The 14,742-nt window shown below is 43.3% G+C and overlaps 1 protein-coding gene across 1 annotated transcript; it reads right to left on the reverse strand.

Moving 5' to 3' along the window:
- Positions 1–580: 580 nt before the first annotated feature.
- On the reverse strand, positions 581–1,198 carry LOC137301267 (basic salivary proline-rich protein 3-like). The gene has a single exon (XM_067970725.1). It carries the CDS (start codon positions 1,196–1,198, stop codon positions 581–583), a length of 618 nt encoding a protein of 205 aa, XP_067826826.1.
- Between the last annotated feature and the right edge of the window lie 13,544 nt (positions 1,199–14,742).

The raw sequence follows: 14,742 nt of genomic DNA on the forward strand, positions 1-14,742 counted from the left end.
GCTCGAGGAGCTCGATGGCCTACTCCTGTTCCTATGACTAGGCACCGAAGATTACTATATTTTTCAAGACCAAAACTAGACCGGAACAGAAAGAGGAACAAGGTGGGATTATGGTGTGAGTTCTTAGATTTATGTTGCTGATGAAAATTCATTGAATGCTTAGAAACTTTAATAATGCCTAAATACAGAAAAATGAATTAAAACAAAAATTAGACTTTTGAGCTTACATTTTGTAAGTATGTGCTGACAGTGAGGAACCTATCCCATCGCCAGTGATTATCAGAAAAATTGTGATTTGCACTGGCATGTGGCGAGATTCCTCATTCCCTGTGGTGGGGGAGATTCCTCGTTCCCTGTGGTGGGGGAGATTCCTCGTTCCCTGTGGTGGGAGAGATTCCTCGTTCCCTGTGGTGGGAGAGATTCCTCGTTCCCTGTGGTGGGAGAGATTCCTCGTTCCCTGTGGTGGGAGAGATTCCTCGTTCCCTGTGGTGGGAGAGATTCCTCGTTCCCTGTGGTGGGAGAGATTCCTCGTTCCCTGTGGTGGGGGAGATTCCTCATTCCCTGTGGTGGGAGAGATTCTTCATTCCCTGTGGTGGGAGAGATTCCTCGTTCCCTGTGGTGGGGGAGATTCCTTGTTCCCTGTGGTGGGGGAGATTCCTCGTTCCCTGTGGTGGGAGAGATTCCTCTTTCCCTGTGGTGGGGGAGATTCCTCGTTCCTTGTGGTGGGGGAGATTCCTTGTTCCCTGTGGTGGGGGAGATTCCTCGTTCCCTGTGGTGGGAGTTCCCTGTGGTGGGAGAGATTCCTCGTTCCCTGTGGTGGGGGAGATTCCTCTTTCCCTGTGGTGGGGGAGATTCCTCGTTCCCTGTGGTGGGGGAGATTCCTCTTTCCCTGTGGTGGGGGAGATTCCTCTTTCCCTGTGGTGGGGGAGATTCCTCGTTCCCTGTGGTGGGGGAGATTCCTCGTTCCCTGTGGTGGGAGAGATTCCTCTTTCCCTATGGTGGGGGAGATTCCTCGTTCCCTGTGATGGGAGAGATTCCTCATTCCCTGTGGTGGGAGAGATTCCTCGTTCCCTGTGGTGGGGGAGATTCCTCGTTCCCTGTGGTGGGGGAGATTGCTCGTTCCCTGTGGTGGGAGAGATTCCTCGTTCCCTGTGATGGGAAAGATTCCTCGTTCCCTGTGATGGGAAAGATTCCTCATTCCCTGTGGTGGGGAAGATTCCTCATTCCCTGTGGTGGGGGAGATTCCTCTTTCCCTGTGGTGGGGGAGATTCCTCGTTCCCTGTGGTGGGGGAGATTCCTCATTCCCTGTGGTGGGAGAGATTCCTCATTCCCTGTGGTGGGAGAGATTCCTCATTCCCTGTGGTGGGAGAGATTCCTCATTCCCTGTGGTGGGGGAGATTCCTCGTTCCCTGTGGTGGGAGAGATTCCTCATTCCCTGTGGTGGGGAAAATTTCTCGTTCCCTGTGGTGGGGGAGATTTCTCGTTCCCTGTGGTGGGAAAGATTCCTCATTCCCTGTGGTGGGGAAGATTCCTCATTCCCTGTGGTGGGGGAGATTCCTCGTTCCCTGTGATGGGAGAGATTCCTCGTTCCCTGTGGTGGGGAAAGATTCCTCGTTCCCTGTGGTGGGGAAAGATTCCTCATTCCCTGTGGTGGGGAAGATTCCTCATTCCCTGTGGTGGGGGAGATTCCTCGTTCCTTGTGGTGGGAGAGATTCCTCATGACCTTGTGGTGGGAGTGATTCCTCCTTCCCTGTGGTGGGAAAGATTCCTCGTTCCCTGTGGTGGGGAAAGATTCCTCGTTCCCTGAGATAGGAGAGATTCCTCGTTCCCTGTGGTGGAAGAGATTCCTCGTTCCCTGTGATGGGAGAGATTCCTCGTTCCCTGTGAAGGGAGAGATTCCTCGTTCCCTGTGATGGAAGAGATTCCTCATTCCCTGTGATGGGAGAGATTCCTCGTTCCCTGTGATGGAAGAGATTCCTCATTCCCTGTGATGGGAGAGATTCCTCGTTCCCTGTGATGGAAGAGATTCCTCATTCCCTGTGATGGGAGAGATTCCTCGTTCCCTGTGATGGGAGAGATTCCTCGTGCCCTGTGAAGGGAGAGATTCCTTATCCCTTGCGGTGAGTGAGATTTCTTGCCTAACCCTAACCCTTCTGGTCATTTCTCAACCAGAAAGAAAAACCTACAGCCCCATCAATGTATCCGAGTGACTTAGGGATTTTCCCCTCCACTCTTCCATAAGGAATCTATTCCCAGTTTTGATTATGCGCAGAATTCTTCCCTAATTTCACATTTCACCAAACAAATTCTGGTTTGTACTCGCAGAATTAACCCGTGATCCCTGCCCTACATTTTAAAAGTTTATGGACAAAAACCCAAACTCTCTCGGTCAAAGCTGGGCAGATCCCAACCCTCCTCTGCACCACTGTGTCTACTGCTTTCAGATAAGCTCGAAATGTATGCATATCAATAACTTGTTATATATAACTATGTAAATGTGTATAAGAGATTGAAGTTATACACTATATTGGAGCCTTATATTTATGGCTAAATGCAACACGGTCTGAGCCCCTAATTTATGGTAGCTGAACAAGTCAATCATCTTTTTAATAATATGAGACTTTTACCTGTGTTCTTGGGACAAGAATGAAATACACAAGGGACTCCATTGGGGGGAGAAGTAGTGTCCTGGCTACAGCTGCATGAACAAGCACCAATGATATTGTCTTGGTTTGACTAAAATTACAATATTACAAGCTGGAGTTCTCGTCAACATAATCCCAAGATAAACACAGATGAGAAAGATTGTTTGGCCTGTCATTTCTCAACCAGAAAGTAAAACCTACAGGCCCATCAAAGCATCCGAGTGACTGAGGGTTTTCCCCTCCACTATTCCATAAGGAAATCTATTCCAAGTTTTGATTATGCGCAGAATTCGTCCCTAATTTCACATTTCACCAGTTTGAATCTGTGACCCTTGTGGTCTACTGTCATGGCTTACCTTGAAGTAGTGCTGTAGATTTATGTTTTCCCAAAATGGTCTTCAAAGCATTTGACAAAAGAATTCTGTGACGATGCACTTGTAATTTTACTTCAGTGAGAAGCACTGAAGCAGATCACACGCATAGAGTTAAACACTGGGATCTTATCTATGGAACCTGGGTCATAACTTTCCCAAGATGAGCATGAATGGATTTGTCAACATTGATTTTGCTACCATCCAAGCGAAATATTTTATGCATTGCAAGGTGAGGCTTCTTTTTTGGAATATATTCATAGAGCTGACTTACAAACAGTGGTGAACATTTACTTTGCCTGTTGGGAAAACATATGTAACAGCAGGTGGCAATGCAACTCATGCAGTATGTATGATGCTTTTGGTTTCAACTTAAAAAAATTAGGTCATGCACGGTCGGAGTCCTGTCTCACATCCACTCAAGGATTTCACTTGATTGGCAACAGCAGAGGTAAGACCGGCTTAACACTGAAATTATCTCCTCTGGTAATATATTTTTTAAGAACTGCACATGCTTAAAATCTGAAATAAAAGGTAAAAAGTAAGAATACACAGCAGCTCTGTCAGCAGAGGCAGGTTAACGTTTTGGGAACAGCCTTCAACAGATCTCCATCCGGCCCCAATAAAGGGTGTCCACCTGAAACATTAACCTATATCATAATGTTTATATGTTGATACACTGCTGAGCGTTTTCAGTTTGTTATCCTGTCTGGTGTAGCCCTGACCCCCCCAAAAAATGAAAACTAGACAAATTCCATTTACTCATTCATTCCCTCAGAGTTCAGAGTTGAGGAATGGGAGGAAATGCAAGCTCACTGCTACCAGTGAAGAGAAAATTGGATTCCAGCTGGTGGAAACATTGCTCCTGTGTTCTGCCAATGGGAAAATCACATTCCTGCCATTTAATCAAACCTAGTTAGAAGGCATAGAAGTCTGCTCTACTGATTGCACTTCTCATGTGGAATTAGTTTGTGAAATCTTAATCCATTTCCCAATGGACATAATTCTACAGTACAAAATTGCTCTTTAATTTAATTACATTTATCCAGCAATCTCACACTAAGAGAGTGTATGAACAGTGTATAAATTGGAAATCTCACAATCCAGCATTAATGGGATGTTCTGAAATTTGAATTGGAGCACCTTATCAGCTACTCTGCTGTTCACTTGACTCTTACCAGCACTTTTGCCTTTGAGTCAGAGTTTGCGGGCTCATACCCCACTCATTATCAAAGTGGACACTCCAGTGCAGTGCTGAGAGAGTACTACACCGTTGGAGGTGTTGTCCTTTGAATTGAGAAGTTGAATCTCACCTGTCTGTTCAGGTAGACCTTGAATATTCCATGTTGCCATTCAAAGAAGACCAGAGAGGTCTCTCACTGTACTGGCCATTATACCTCTCAACCACAACCGCCAGGAATAGATTAACTGATCTTTCATCCCAGTGCTGTTGAGAGATCTTGATATTATGCGATGTTATTGTGTACAAAATGGCTGAAGCTTTTAGCAACATAACAGCAGTATTTCAATTACAATGTAATTTATTGCATGTAAGGCACTTTGAGATGTTTGGGAATCATAATAAGGTGCGGTATAAATGCAAGTTTCCATTCTTTTTGATCTTCAAGTGCCTGATTTTGTTACCAGTACCAAGTTGTTTTTTTCCCCTCCCTCAACCATTATAATCTTTCAGCTCAATGAGAACAGATGCACTTGTAATAAAAATGAGTTCTGGAGTATCCACTTGAATCGGAATATCCACAACAGTGATTTGACGGATATTGTTTGAACGTTGCAGCTGGCTAACCATTGACAATAAGATTCAAAGTTGAGTAAATTATAGGTAATTGGAATACAAAATTAATAATTTAATAAGTGAAATACAATTCTGCGATACCTCTTAGATTCAGAATTACTTAAAGCTGATAAAAGTTGCATAATTGTTAAAATGATTTGATGATTTCTCCTGTATTAATCCATAGGAGCTGCAGTTTTTTTTAATAACTATATTTGTTTAGTAGAAGATGTTTACACTTACTCAGGACATGGTTTGACTTGTGGGAAGGGCTTCACAATTCTTGCAGGTACAGGCAATGAGAATTATATGAAATGTATGCAGTTCTGTATTTTAGGGTAAGGAGGGAGTAGGGGCTTGCAGGCCTCGGTGGGGGGTGTTGCAATAGACTAAGGCAGCAGGGTGTACTTTCTCTTAAGGGGGCACACTGAATGTGGGGCATTAGGGTTTACAGAATGCAAAGGACCATATTTCCTGGCGTTTTCCCAGATCCATGCTCAACCCATAGATTCCTCTGTCTGGCTTGCACCCATGTAAGGAATCTTACAACACCAGGTTACAGTCCAACAAATTTATTTTAAAATCACAAGCTTTCGGAGATTATCCCCTTCGCCAGGTGAATGAGTGAAAGGTTCTCAAATCGCATATCTTATATTAGGCTGGGACACCATCACACCAATCAAAAGGTGTCATTGGTGTTCAGACAGATTAGCCACGGAGAACAGTACGTCCCAGTACACTGAATATACATTGTGTCAAATTACACAGACAGAGAGAAAGAGACCCAAATGGCAGAGAGAGAGAGAGAGAGAATATTAAAAACAGATAACTTTTTTTTCCCCTTGCTGGTGGGGTTACGTGTAGTGTGACATGAACCCAAGATCCCGGTTGAGGCCGTCCTCATGGGTGCGGAACTTGGCTATCAATTTCTGCTCGACGATTTTGCTTTGTCGTGTGTCTCGAAGGCCGCCTTGGAGAACGCTTACCCAAAGATCGGTGGCTGAATGTCCTTGACTGCTAAAGTGTTCCCTGACTAGGAGGGAACCCTCCTGTCTGGCGATTGTTGCGCGGTGTCCGTTCATCCGTTGTCGCAGTGTCTGCATGGTCTCGCCAATGTACCATGCTCCGGGGCATCCTTTCCTGCAACGTATGAGGTAGACAACGTTGGCCGAGTCACAGGAGTATGAACCATGTACCTGGTGGGTGGTGTCCTCTCGTGTGGTGGTGGTATCCGTGTCGATGATCTGGCATGTCTTGCAGAGGTTGCCGTGGCAGGGTTGTGTGGTGTCGTGGATGCTGTTCTCCTGAAAGCTGGGTAATTTGCTGCGAACGATGGTCTGTTTGAAGGTGAGTAGTGGAGGCGTGGGGATGGCCTTAGCGAGGTGTTCGTCGTCATCGATGACATGTTGAAGGCTGCGGAGAACATGGCGTAGTTTCTCCGCTCCGGGGTAGTACTGGACGACGAAGGGTACTCTGTTGGTTGCGTCCCGTGTTTGTCTTCTGAGGAGGTCTACGCGATTCTTCGCTGTGGCCCGTCGGAACTGTCGATCGACAAGTCGAGCGTCATATCCCGTTCTTACGAGGGCGTCTTTCAGCGTCTGTAGGTGTCCATCGCGTTCCTCGTCGTCTGAGCAGATCCTGTGTATTCGTAGGGCCTGTCCATAGGGGATGGCCTCTTTGACGTGGTTGGGGTGGAAGCTGGAAAAGTGGAGCATCGTGAGGTTGTCCGTGGGCTTGCGGTAGCACAATAAATGGACCTCCTTTCCAAATGTAGAGTTTTGGTATGAACAATAGGAGCGAGCTGACAACAAGCTGGATTTATTCGGGCTTGGATACTGATCAACGCTTAGGCCAGTCAAAGCTTCAGTGATTTCCAGGGCCTCCAACAAGAGGTTGGGGCAGCACCAAAACATGAGCAGGAGTGTGTCCTTTTAACCACGGTTCTGCCAGCATTCATCTGCCAGGATGTAGGGGAATTTTCCAAGTTTGCATCGGGTGAGCTGTATGAGGTGTAGGATTTTGAGCTGACTCGCTCTCATTCTGCTGCAAGTGGAGGTCATAATGGTCAGCCCAGGGTCTCTTTCCAGTATGCCTGAGAGTGGATAGTCTAGGATCCACATACCTACATCAGGTGCCAATGAGGTGCTCTGTCCTTGGTCTGGTACAGCAGCGACCTTCCAGCGATCTCTGTGCCAGTGGCTTTATGACATGGCATGAGAAGGGTACCAGTGTATTGGACAATTACAGGTTGACATAACTCTAAAATCCAATGCAAATTGGCCCTTTAAAGCTGCCCACAGCTACATATCAGCCCTTTACCCAGCACTGCGGAAACAATATTTCAGTGAGCGAGTGGGCAATCTATGGAACAGGCTCCCGAGGGAGATTGTGGAAGCAGTTAGTATTGATTCATTCAAATGCAAATTAGGTCGATTTCTTTCAGAAAACAACATTTTCGGATACAGTTTCTGAGTAATTTGAGATATGACATGCGGTAACTATAGCATGCTTGGGAAGAACAGGTGACTTTGGAACTATGAGTCCCAAAGCTCTCCAGCACTGGGGTGCTCTGAGTCTGTTGCAGAGTCATTGATAGAGATTGTTTGCTATGATTAGTTAACAACTCCATTATGATTGTATTCTACTAAGATGGTAGAAGGCGAACTAGATGGTCCTTGGTCTTTTTTCACTCAGCAATTCCCATGTTCCTATTGTCCATGCCAAAACTCTACATTTGGAAAGGAGGTCCATTTATTGTGGTACATCAAGAGCCACATTGACCAAAAAGGTCTTTGGTTAAATCTCCAGTCTTTGCTGAGTTAACTGGGATTCATGACACTGTAACCAAACAGAAGACAGGTAAGGAAAAGGGGAGGCTTTATTCGAGGGATGGTGAGGTGGTGGAAACCTTTTTATCCAGCATCTCGCACGAAAAACATTGCATGCAAGGGCAGAACATGTGTTTAATAGTACTGATCGAATGCACATAGCTCAGCAAATAAAAACTGGCGATTGCCAATTATTTACATTTCTGGCAAGAAACATGATCATAATTCTGAACAAATGCTCGATATCAATCCGTTTTTTAATATAATCCAGCTCCGTCTGGTCAAACATCCTGAAAGTGTTTTTGAATGCTCAGGCTTCCACTCTCTCTGGCACTGCTAATTCTGCAGCTGCATAATGAATTACATTGAGCTGAACCCATGGATCCAAAGCAAACTTGCTCTGCATTGACAGGATTAAAGCAGCTCACAACTGTGCAACAAGTTAACCTAGCGGATGAGAACAGTAAACTCCTTATTTGGTTGGATACATCAAAATCTCTAACCTGCATATTTTTGTTTAAATGTAATAATTTTTATTTGGTTAACAAATTGGAATATATCTTTTGTTAAGGTGGTGTAGAGGAGATGAGGAAGAAAGTCTCCAGAAACATCTAATGGCACAACATGAAATTGCTCATCACACCATCTCAGAGTATGTGTTCCCATTCACAAACTATTTTATACCCCATTTCGACTTGAAGCAGCTCTGCAACATGTATTGAGTTCCAGATGTGCAGAATTCATCCCGTTTCACACAACGGGACGGAAGTCAGATCATTGAGGCAATGTTTATGTCTACATGTCTGGTCATAGGCCCTTCCAAGTGTTGGGAGGAAGTCTCTACTGGACAACAATGTAAAAAAACACATTTATTGGTCCATGGCACGAAAAAAATGCCCATTTCCATTCACCGATGGCAACACTGGGGAGCCTCATGAGAAAAACATCTGTTTCGGTGTTCCTCTCCTGTGGTTGGAGTAGGAACTCAACAACAACTTGCATTTATATAGCACCTTTAACATAGTAGAACGTCCCAAGAAGCTTCATAGGAGTGCAATCAGACTAAAATTTACACTGAACCAAAGGAGAAGATATTAGGACAGGTGACCAAAAGCTTGGTCAAAGAGATAGGATTTAAGAAGCGTCTTAAAGGAGGAGAGAGGGGCGGAGAGGTTTAGGGAGGGAATTCCAGAGTTTAGGGCCCAGATAGCTCAAGGCACGGCCACCAGCTCTTCAGTTATATACTAGTCCTGGTATTGGAACTCGGGGCTACTGTCAGGAGCTCCAGTCAGGATGAGTTTCATAAGCACACAGTATAAACAACATGAGAAATCATTGTACCAACAGGTTCCACAAATATAAAAAAAAGGTGCGACATTTTCTAGAAATTGTCTTTGCAGGTATGATGGTTTGAAGGTTTTAAGCATTCCACCCCCATGAATGAAGCAATGATTGTCCTTTACATTTGAAGAGCAGCTTTTCCTGTTGGGACCGTATTCCTCGGATTTAAAACACATTCATAAAAAGACGAAATAAAAAATGACCTCGCGTCTTTGTACAAAGCAGGACTGAGTTATTTCCTGCACCAGTTACAGTACAAATGACGGAAGAATAAATTCTGAAGATTTTGCCTCTGGTAATGGAGGTCTGGTGCTGAAATGAAATCTTGGAAACTCAGCTATAATACTGCAAGATTATTAACTATACTCATAGCAATAGTTTACCCACAACCACCTTCAGGCATTATGGCAACGTGCCAGGCCGTGGAACAGCAATAGCACTGAAGCTGTTAGCGAGACCACTGCTTCACCTGCTTATTTTCAGGGCTCAAACTTTCAGTTACCGAGGTGAAAAAATCTCAAAAGGAGCATTTGATTTTTAAAAATAATAAAAAAAGACAATAGGTTCCTGAGTGGGAACAGCATGTTGAATAAGAAACATGGAGTCTCTAGTCCAGTCCTATTCACATCACTGCCATGTACAGGAGGAATTTTTTTGGTTGACCAGCAGTTCAGGATACTATTCAACACCAACAACAACTTGGATTTATACAGTGCCTTTCCTTAGTAAAACATCCCAAGGCGCTTCACAGCAGCGTTATCAAATGAAATTTGACACCGAGCCACATACGGAGATATTAGAACAGGTTTGGTCAAAGGCATAGGTTTTAAAGAGCGTCTTAAAAGGAAGAGAGAGAGGTAGAGAAGTGGAAAGGTTTAGGGAGGAAATTCTAGAGCTTAGGGCCTAGGCAGCTGAAGGCACGACCGCCAATGGTGAGGCAATAGAAATCAGGGAATCATAGAATCATAGGATCGTTACAGCACAGAAGGAGGCCAGCAATCCCGTTAGTTCCATTCCCCCGCTCTTTTCCCATAGCCCTGCAAATTTTTTCCCTTCAAATATTTATCCAATTCCTTTTTGAAAGCCACGATCGAATCTGCATCCACCACCCTTTCAGGCAATGCATTCCAGATCATAACTACTTGCTGTGCAAAAATGTTTTTCCTCATGTCACCTTTGGTTCTTTTGCCAATCACCTTAAATCTGTGTCCTCTGGTTCACGATCCTTCTGCCAATAGGAACGGTTTCTCTTTATTTACTTTATCTAAACCCGACATGATTTTGAACATTTCTATCAAATTTCCTCTTAACCTTCTCTGCTCTAAGGAGAACAACGCCAGCTTCTCCAGTCTATCCACGTAACTGAAGTCCCTCATCCCTGGAACTATTCTCGTAAATCTTTTCTGCACCTTCTCTAAGGCCTTCACATCCTTCCTGAATTGCGGTGCCGGAATTGGACACAATACTCCAGATGTGGCTGAACCAGTGTTTTATGAAGGTTCAACATAACGTCCTTGCTTTTGTATTCTATGCCTCTATTTATAGAGCCCAGGATCCCATGTGCTTTTTTAACCGCTTTGTCAACCTGTCCTGCCACCTTCAAAGATTTGCGCACATATACCCCCAGGTCTCTCTGTTCCTGCACCCCCTTTAGAACTGTACCATTTAGTTTATATTGCCTGTCCTTGTTCTTCCTGCCAAAATGTATCACTTCGCACTTCTCCGAATGAAATTTCATCTGCCAAGGGTCTGCCCATTCCACCAGCCTGTCTATGTCCTCTTGAGGTCTACTACTATCCTCCTCACTGTTTACTACACTTCCAAGTTTTGTGACAGCTGCAAATTTTGAAATTGTGCCCTGTACACCCAAGTCCAAGTCAGTAATATATATCAAGAAAAGCAGTGGTCCCAATACTGACTCCTGGAGAACACCACTGTATACCTTCCTCCACTCCGAAAAACAACCTTTCACCACTACTCTCTGTTTCCAGTCACTTGGCCAATTTCGTATCAATGCTGCCACTGCCCCTTTTACTCCATGGGCTTCAATTTTGCTGACAAGCCTATTATGTGCCACTTTATCAAATGCCTTTTGAAAAGTCCATATACGCAACATCAACCCTCTCTGTTACCTCATCAAAAAATTCAATCAACTTAGTTAAACACGATTTGCCTTTAACAAATCCGTACTGGCTTTCCTTTATTAATCCACACTTGTCCAAGCAACTATTAATTTTGTCCCAGATTATCATCTCTAAAAACTTCCCTACCACCAGGGTTAAACTGACTGGCCTATAGTTGCTGGGTTTATCCTTACACCCTTTTTTGAACAAGGGTGTGACATTTGCAATTCTCCAGTCCTCTGGCACCACCCCTGTATCTAAGGAAGATTGAAAGATTATATCCAGTACCTCCACAATTTCCACCCTTACTTCCCTCAACAACCTGGGATGCATCCCATCCGGACCGGGTGACTTAGCTACTTTAACCATAGCAGCCTTTCCAGTATCTGCTCTTTATCAATTTCCCCCCCATCCAGTATCTCAACTACCTCCCCTTTTACTGTGACTTTGGCAGCATCTTCTTCCTTCCTGGGAAGTGCAAGAGGCCACAATTGGAGGAGCGGAGAGATCTCGGAGGGTTGAAGGGCTGGCGGAGGTTACAGAGAAAGGGAGGAATGAGGCATGGAGGGAATTGAACACAAGGATGAGAATTTTAAATTGAAATCCACTGGGCAAACAGAATTAACTAATTGACTCTGGGAAGCATAAACTCTGCTAAGGTATTGCTGTAATGGTTGCCCCTCAAGTTATCCAGCAGGACTTTTTTTTTAAGTAACTTGGCAAATAATTTTTTTCTAATTAAAAATATACGTAACTGCAGTGCTATGATAAATCCACACTGAGGTAATGTTAAAGACCTGATTTCCGGGAACATTTGAGTGCAGTCAGATCATTAAAGTTGACAGATTATCCAGGCAGGTTTTGGAAATCAAATAGCTGGAGCAGTGGTGTCGAAACTGTGGCTATTGGGCCATAAGCAGCTTCCAAGCCCTGGCAATCTGTCCCATGAAGCCCAAGCAACTCAGTTATATTGGCACTTAGTTTTTACTCACTGGTTTGTTGTTTGAACTTTGTGCGTCTGGAAGTTTGATAAGGACTGTTTAGTTTGGTTGGCTCATTGTTGGACAAATCCTGAATCAGAACACTAAAATCTGTTTGTATCAGCAAATTCATGGGAACAATAATGGCTAATAACCCCAGGTGTTTCAATGAATTGGCTTTGACATCATTCAAACTGGTTATTTGGTCTATCTCCACGAATCAGAAGTTCTGACATGTCTGATGATCATTCCAAGTCTTCCAAATTGGTCAGGTACTCCACTAATGGTAGCCTCCTGTTTGAAGTGATTTGTTAACTTAGCCCAATAAAAATGTGAATTAGGCTGACAGATTGAACGGATACTTCCCAGAACTGTTGTTGATTAATGTAAAATGTTCATCTATTGTATACTTTTGCTAAATTGATTAATTTTAAGATGTAATTATCGATAATAATAAGAAACGTCAGCCAGATTTCAGATAAATCCTATGTTGATTTTGCTAGATTTTTATTGGGCTAGTCAACATAAACTAAAGTAAACTTACATTACTGTAGAAATAATGGCAGGGGCTGTCACAACATTAAAAATGAACTGCTTGGGGAATGCAAACATGTCTGTGCCGAGCTTTCTCCTGTCTGGAGAAGAATGTCATGAGCAGCAAAGTGCATTCAGCAATGTGACACAGGGCTTTTTTTTTTGCCAACATTTAGTCCATTTGTGCAATAAGTCTAATTCTTTCCAGCTTTTATTGCTACTGTAAGAATAGTGTTTCAAACCAGCTCCAATGTTTGTCATTGTGGAGTCAGCTATTATCCTGAAATTTATTATTATAAGAACAAGGAAAATGCATGGAAGGTAAGTAACAAGCAAAAAGAGTAGTCTAATTTAAAAAAAAACATCCTGGTCAAAGGGTGGATAGACCAAGGATGCATAAATTAACATTATTTGAGGAATAGTGTCAAGATGTTTAGAGTAAATAGCGAGGTATTCACAGAGATATGCTAAATGCTGACTTCAGAATTGGATGGTCTCTCAATGATTCCAGCTGCTTGGACCTGTGGCTGTGAAAGTCATTGAGGCCATTAATATTCATGCTTTAGAGTTCTTCCAGGAACTTGAAAACTAGAATAGTATGATAAAAAAAATACCTTCTCTCTTCACATTTAGGTGTTAATAGACAGACTGTTGCAGAGTTTGAGCAGGTTCATCCGTTCAGCTAACAGAGAAACAGTATTGCCTCACAGCAAAGATTTTATGATATTGAAGGCTTTCTCAAGAGTGGCAGGTGTGGTGTTATATGCTCACATCGAGATGCAGGTATCAGCAAATTCAGTGCCATGTCTGAACCACAAGGGCCTCTATTCATTCAACACACAGCTGTGTGAAGCTGAAAACATGATTCTTCCTGTAACTGTGAAGTTCCTAGGCTCAATTTATGGGTTCCTTGTAATATGAGCTACCAAAGTTTGTCAATTCCTTTTGTTGTGCTGATTAATACTTTAATCTTGGTAGATCTATAACTGTATCTTTTTGCCATTTCAAGACAAACTTTATTGAGTTCTCAAAATTAATTTATTTAGTAGCAGTCAATGGTCATATCAGAAGATCACCTTATGTTACAAACTTTCATTCTGTGTTTCATCAGTCAATGCCACTACTGTGTCCTGTATTAAAGGACACTACTAAAGAAGTATACAAAGTATTGCAGGCTTTCACAATAACATTGAAACTAATACACCGTGACCTCCAAAGTAACATACATTGTTTCCACCTCCCCTTTGTGAGTGAAATATAACATTTGTTCCATCATATACCTCTTGCAATGACTCTTACTTTGCATAGCACCTAAAAGTAGGATTATAAAGGACAACTGCTAAATCAATTCTGTAGAACTGATATCAAAAGGGTTAACTCACTGATATATATCAATCTATTCTTTGACTGTTTTGATCAACTAACAACTTCAATGCCATTGTGCTACAATCCTTATAAGTGATTTAGAACTTGTTACAAACACTGAACTGTAGAACTAAATATGCACAACAGCAGCCTGAGGATACCATTGACCAAAACCCTGGCCTGGGTTTTTCGCCTCTGCCGGGAAATTACATGCCTTTCGAGTTGGGTGGAAAATGTATATATATTGTGATGCACAAGGCATCGCAGTTGTGTGGGATGGGCTGGATGGACCAGTGGGTCTTTTTCTGTCCGTCATCGTCGTCTGTTCGTATGTAATAGGAGGTTGTGTCCTTTCTGCCAGGAATGACAGAACAATAGGAACAGAGGCAATCTTAGGGTTTTTGGAGCCCCCTAGTGAGCAAGACAGATGGAGACCCTCTTTGAACTGGTCACACTACCTGTAAGCTTTCTATATAAGATTGCTAACCTTGTAAGGAAAAGCATAATATAGGCTTTTCCTCTGAACAAGGCTTTCTGTTCTCTGCTATTAAGCATTAACAGGCTTGTGGTCACCTTGTGTAGCTGAGGCACCCTTGAGTAATGAGCATCCTGGATCATTCTTATCTCATGTGCATAAGATGGGTAAAGGGAGTTGGCCATAATTTAGTAAGAACACAGGATGCTTTGAGATAAACAAGGTGGCCTTGATAAGTCGGAGACAACTAATCACATGGGAGGCAATGTAAAGGGAATGAAATGG

The sequence above is a fragment of the Heptranchias perlo genome, chromosome 33 (assembly GCF_035084215.1).
Source record: "Heptranchias perlo isolate sHepPer1 chromosome 33, sHepPer1.hap1, whole genome shotgun sequence".
Taxonomy (NCBI): domain Eukaryota; kingdom Metazoa; phylum Chordata; class Chondrichthyes; order Hexanchiformes; family Hexanchidae; genus Heptranchias; species Heptranchias perlo.

Excerpts from the sequence above, each read along its gene's own strand:
- LOC137301267 (XM_067970725.1), bottom strand. The coding sequence starts at position 1,198 with ATGAGGAATCTTTCCCATCACAGGGAACGAGGAATCTTTCCCATCACA.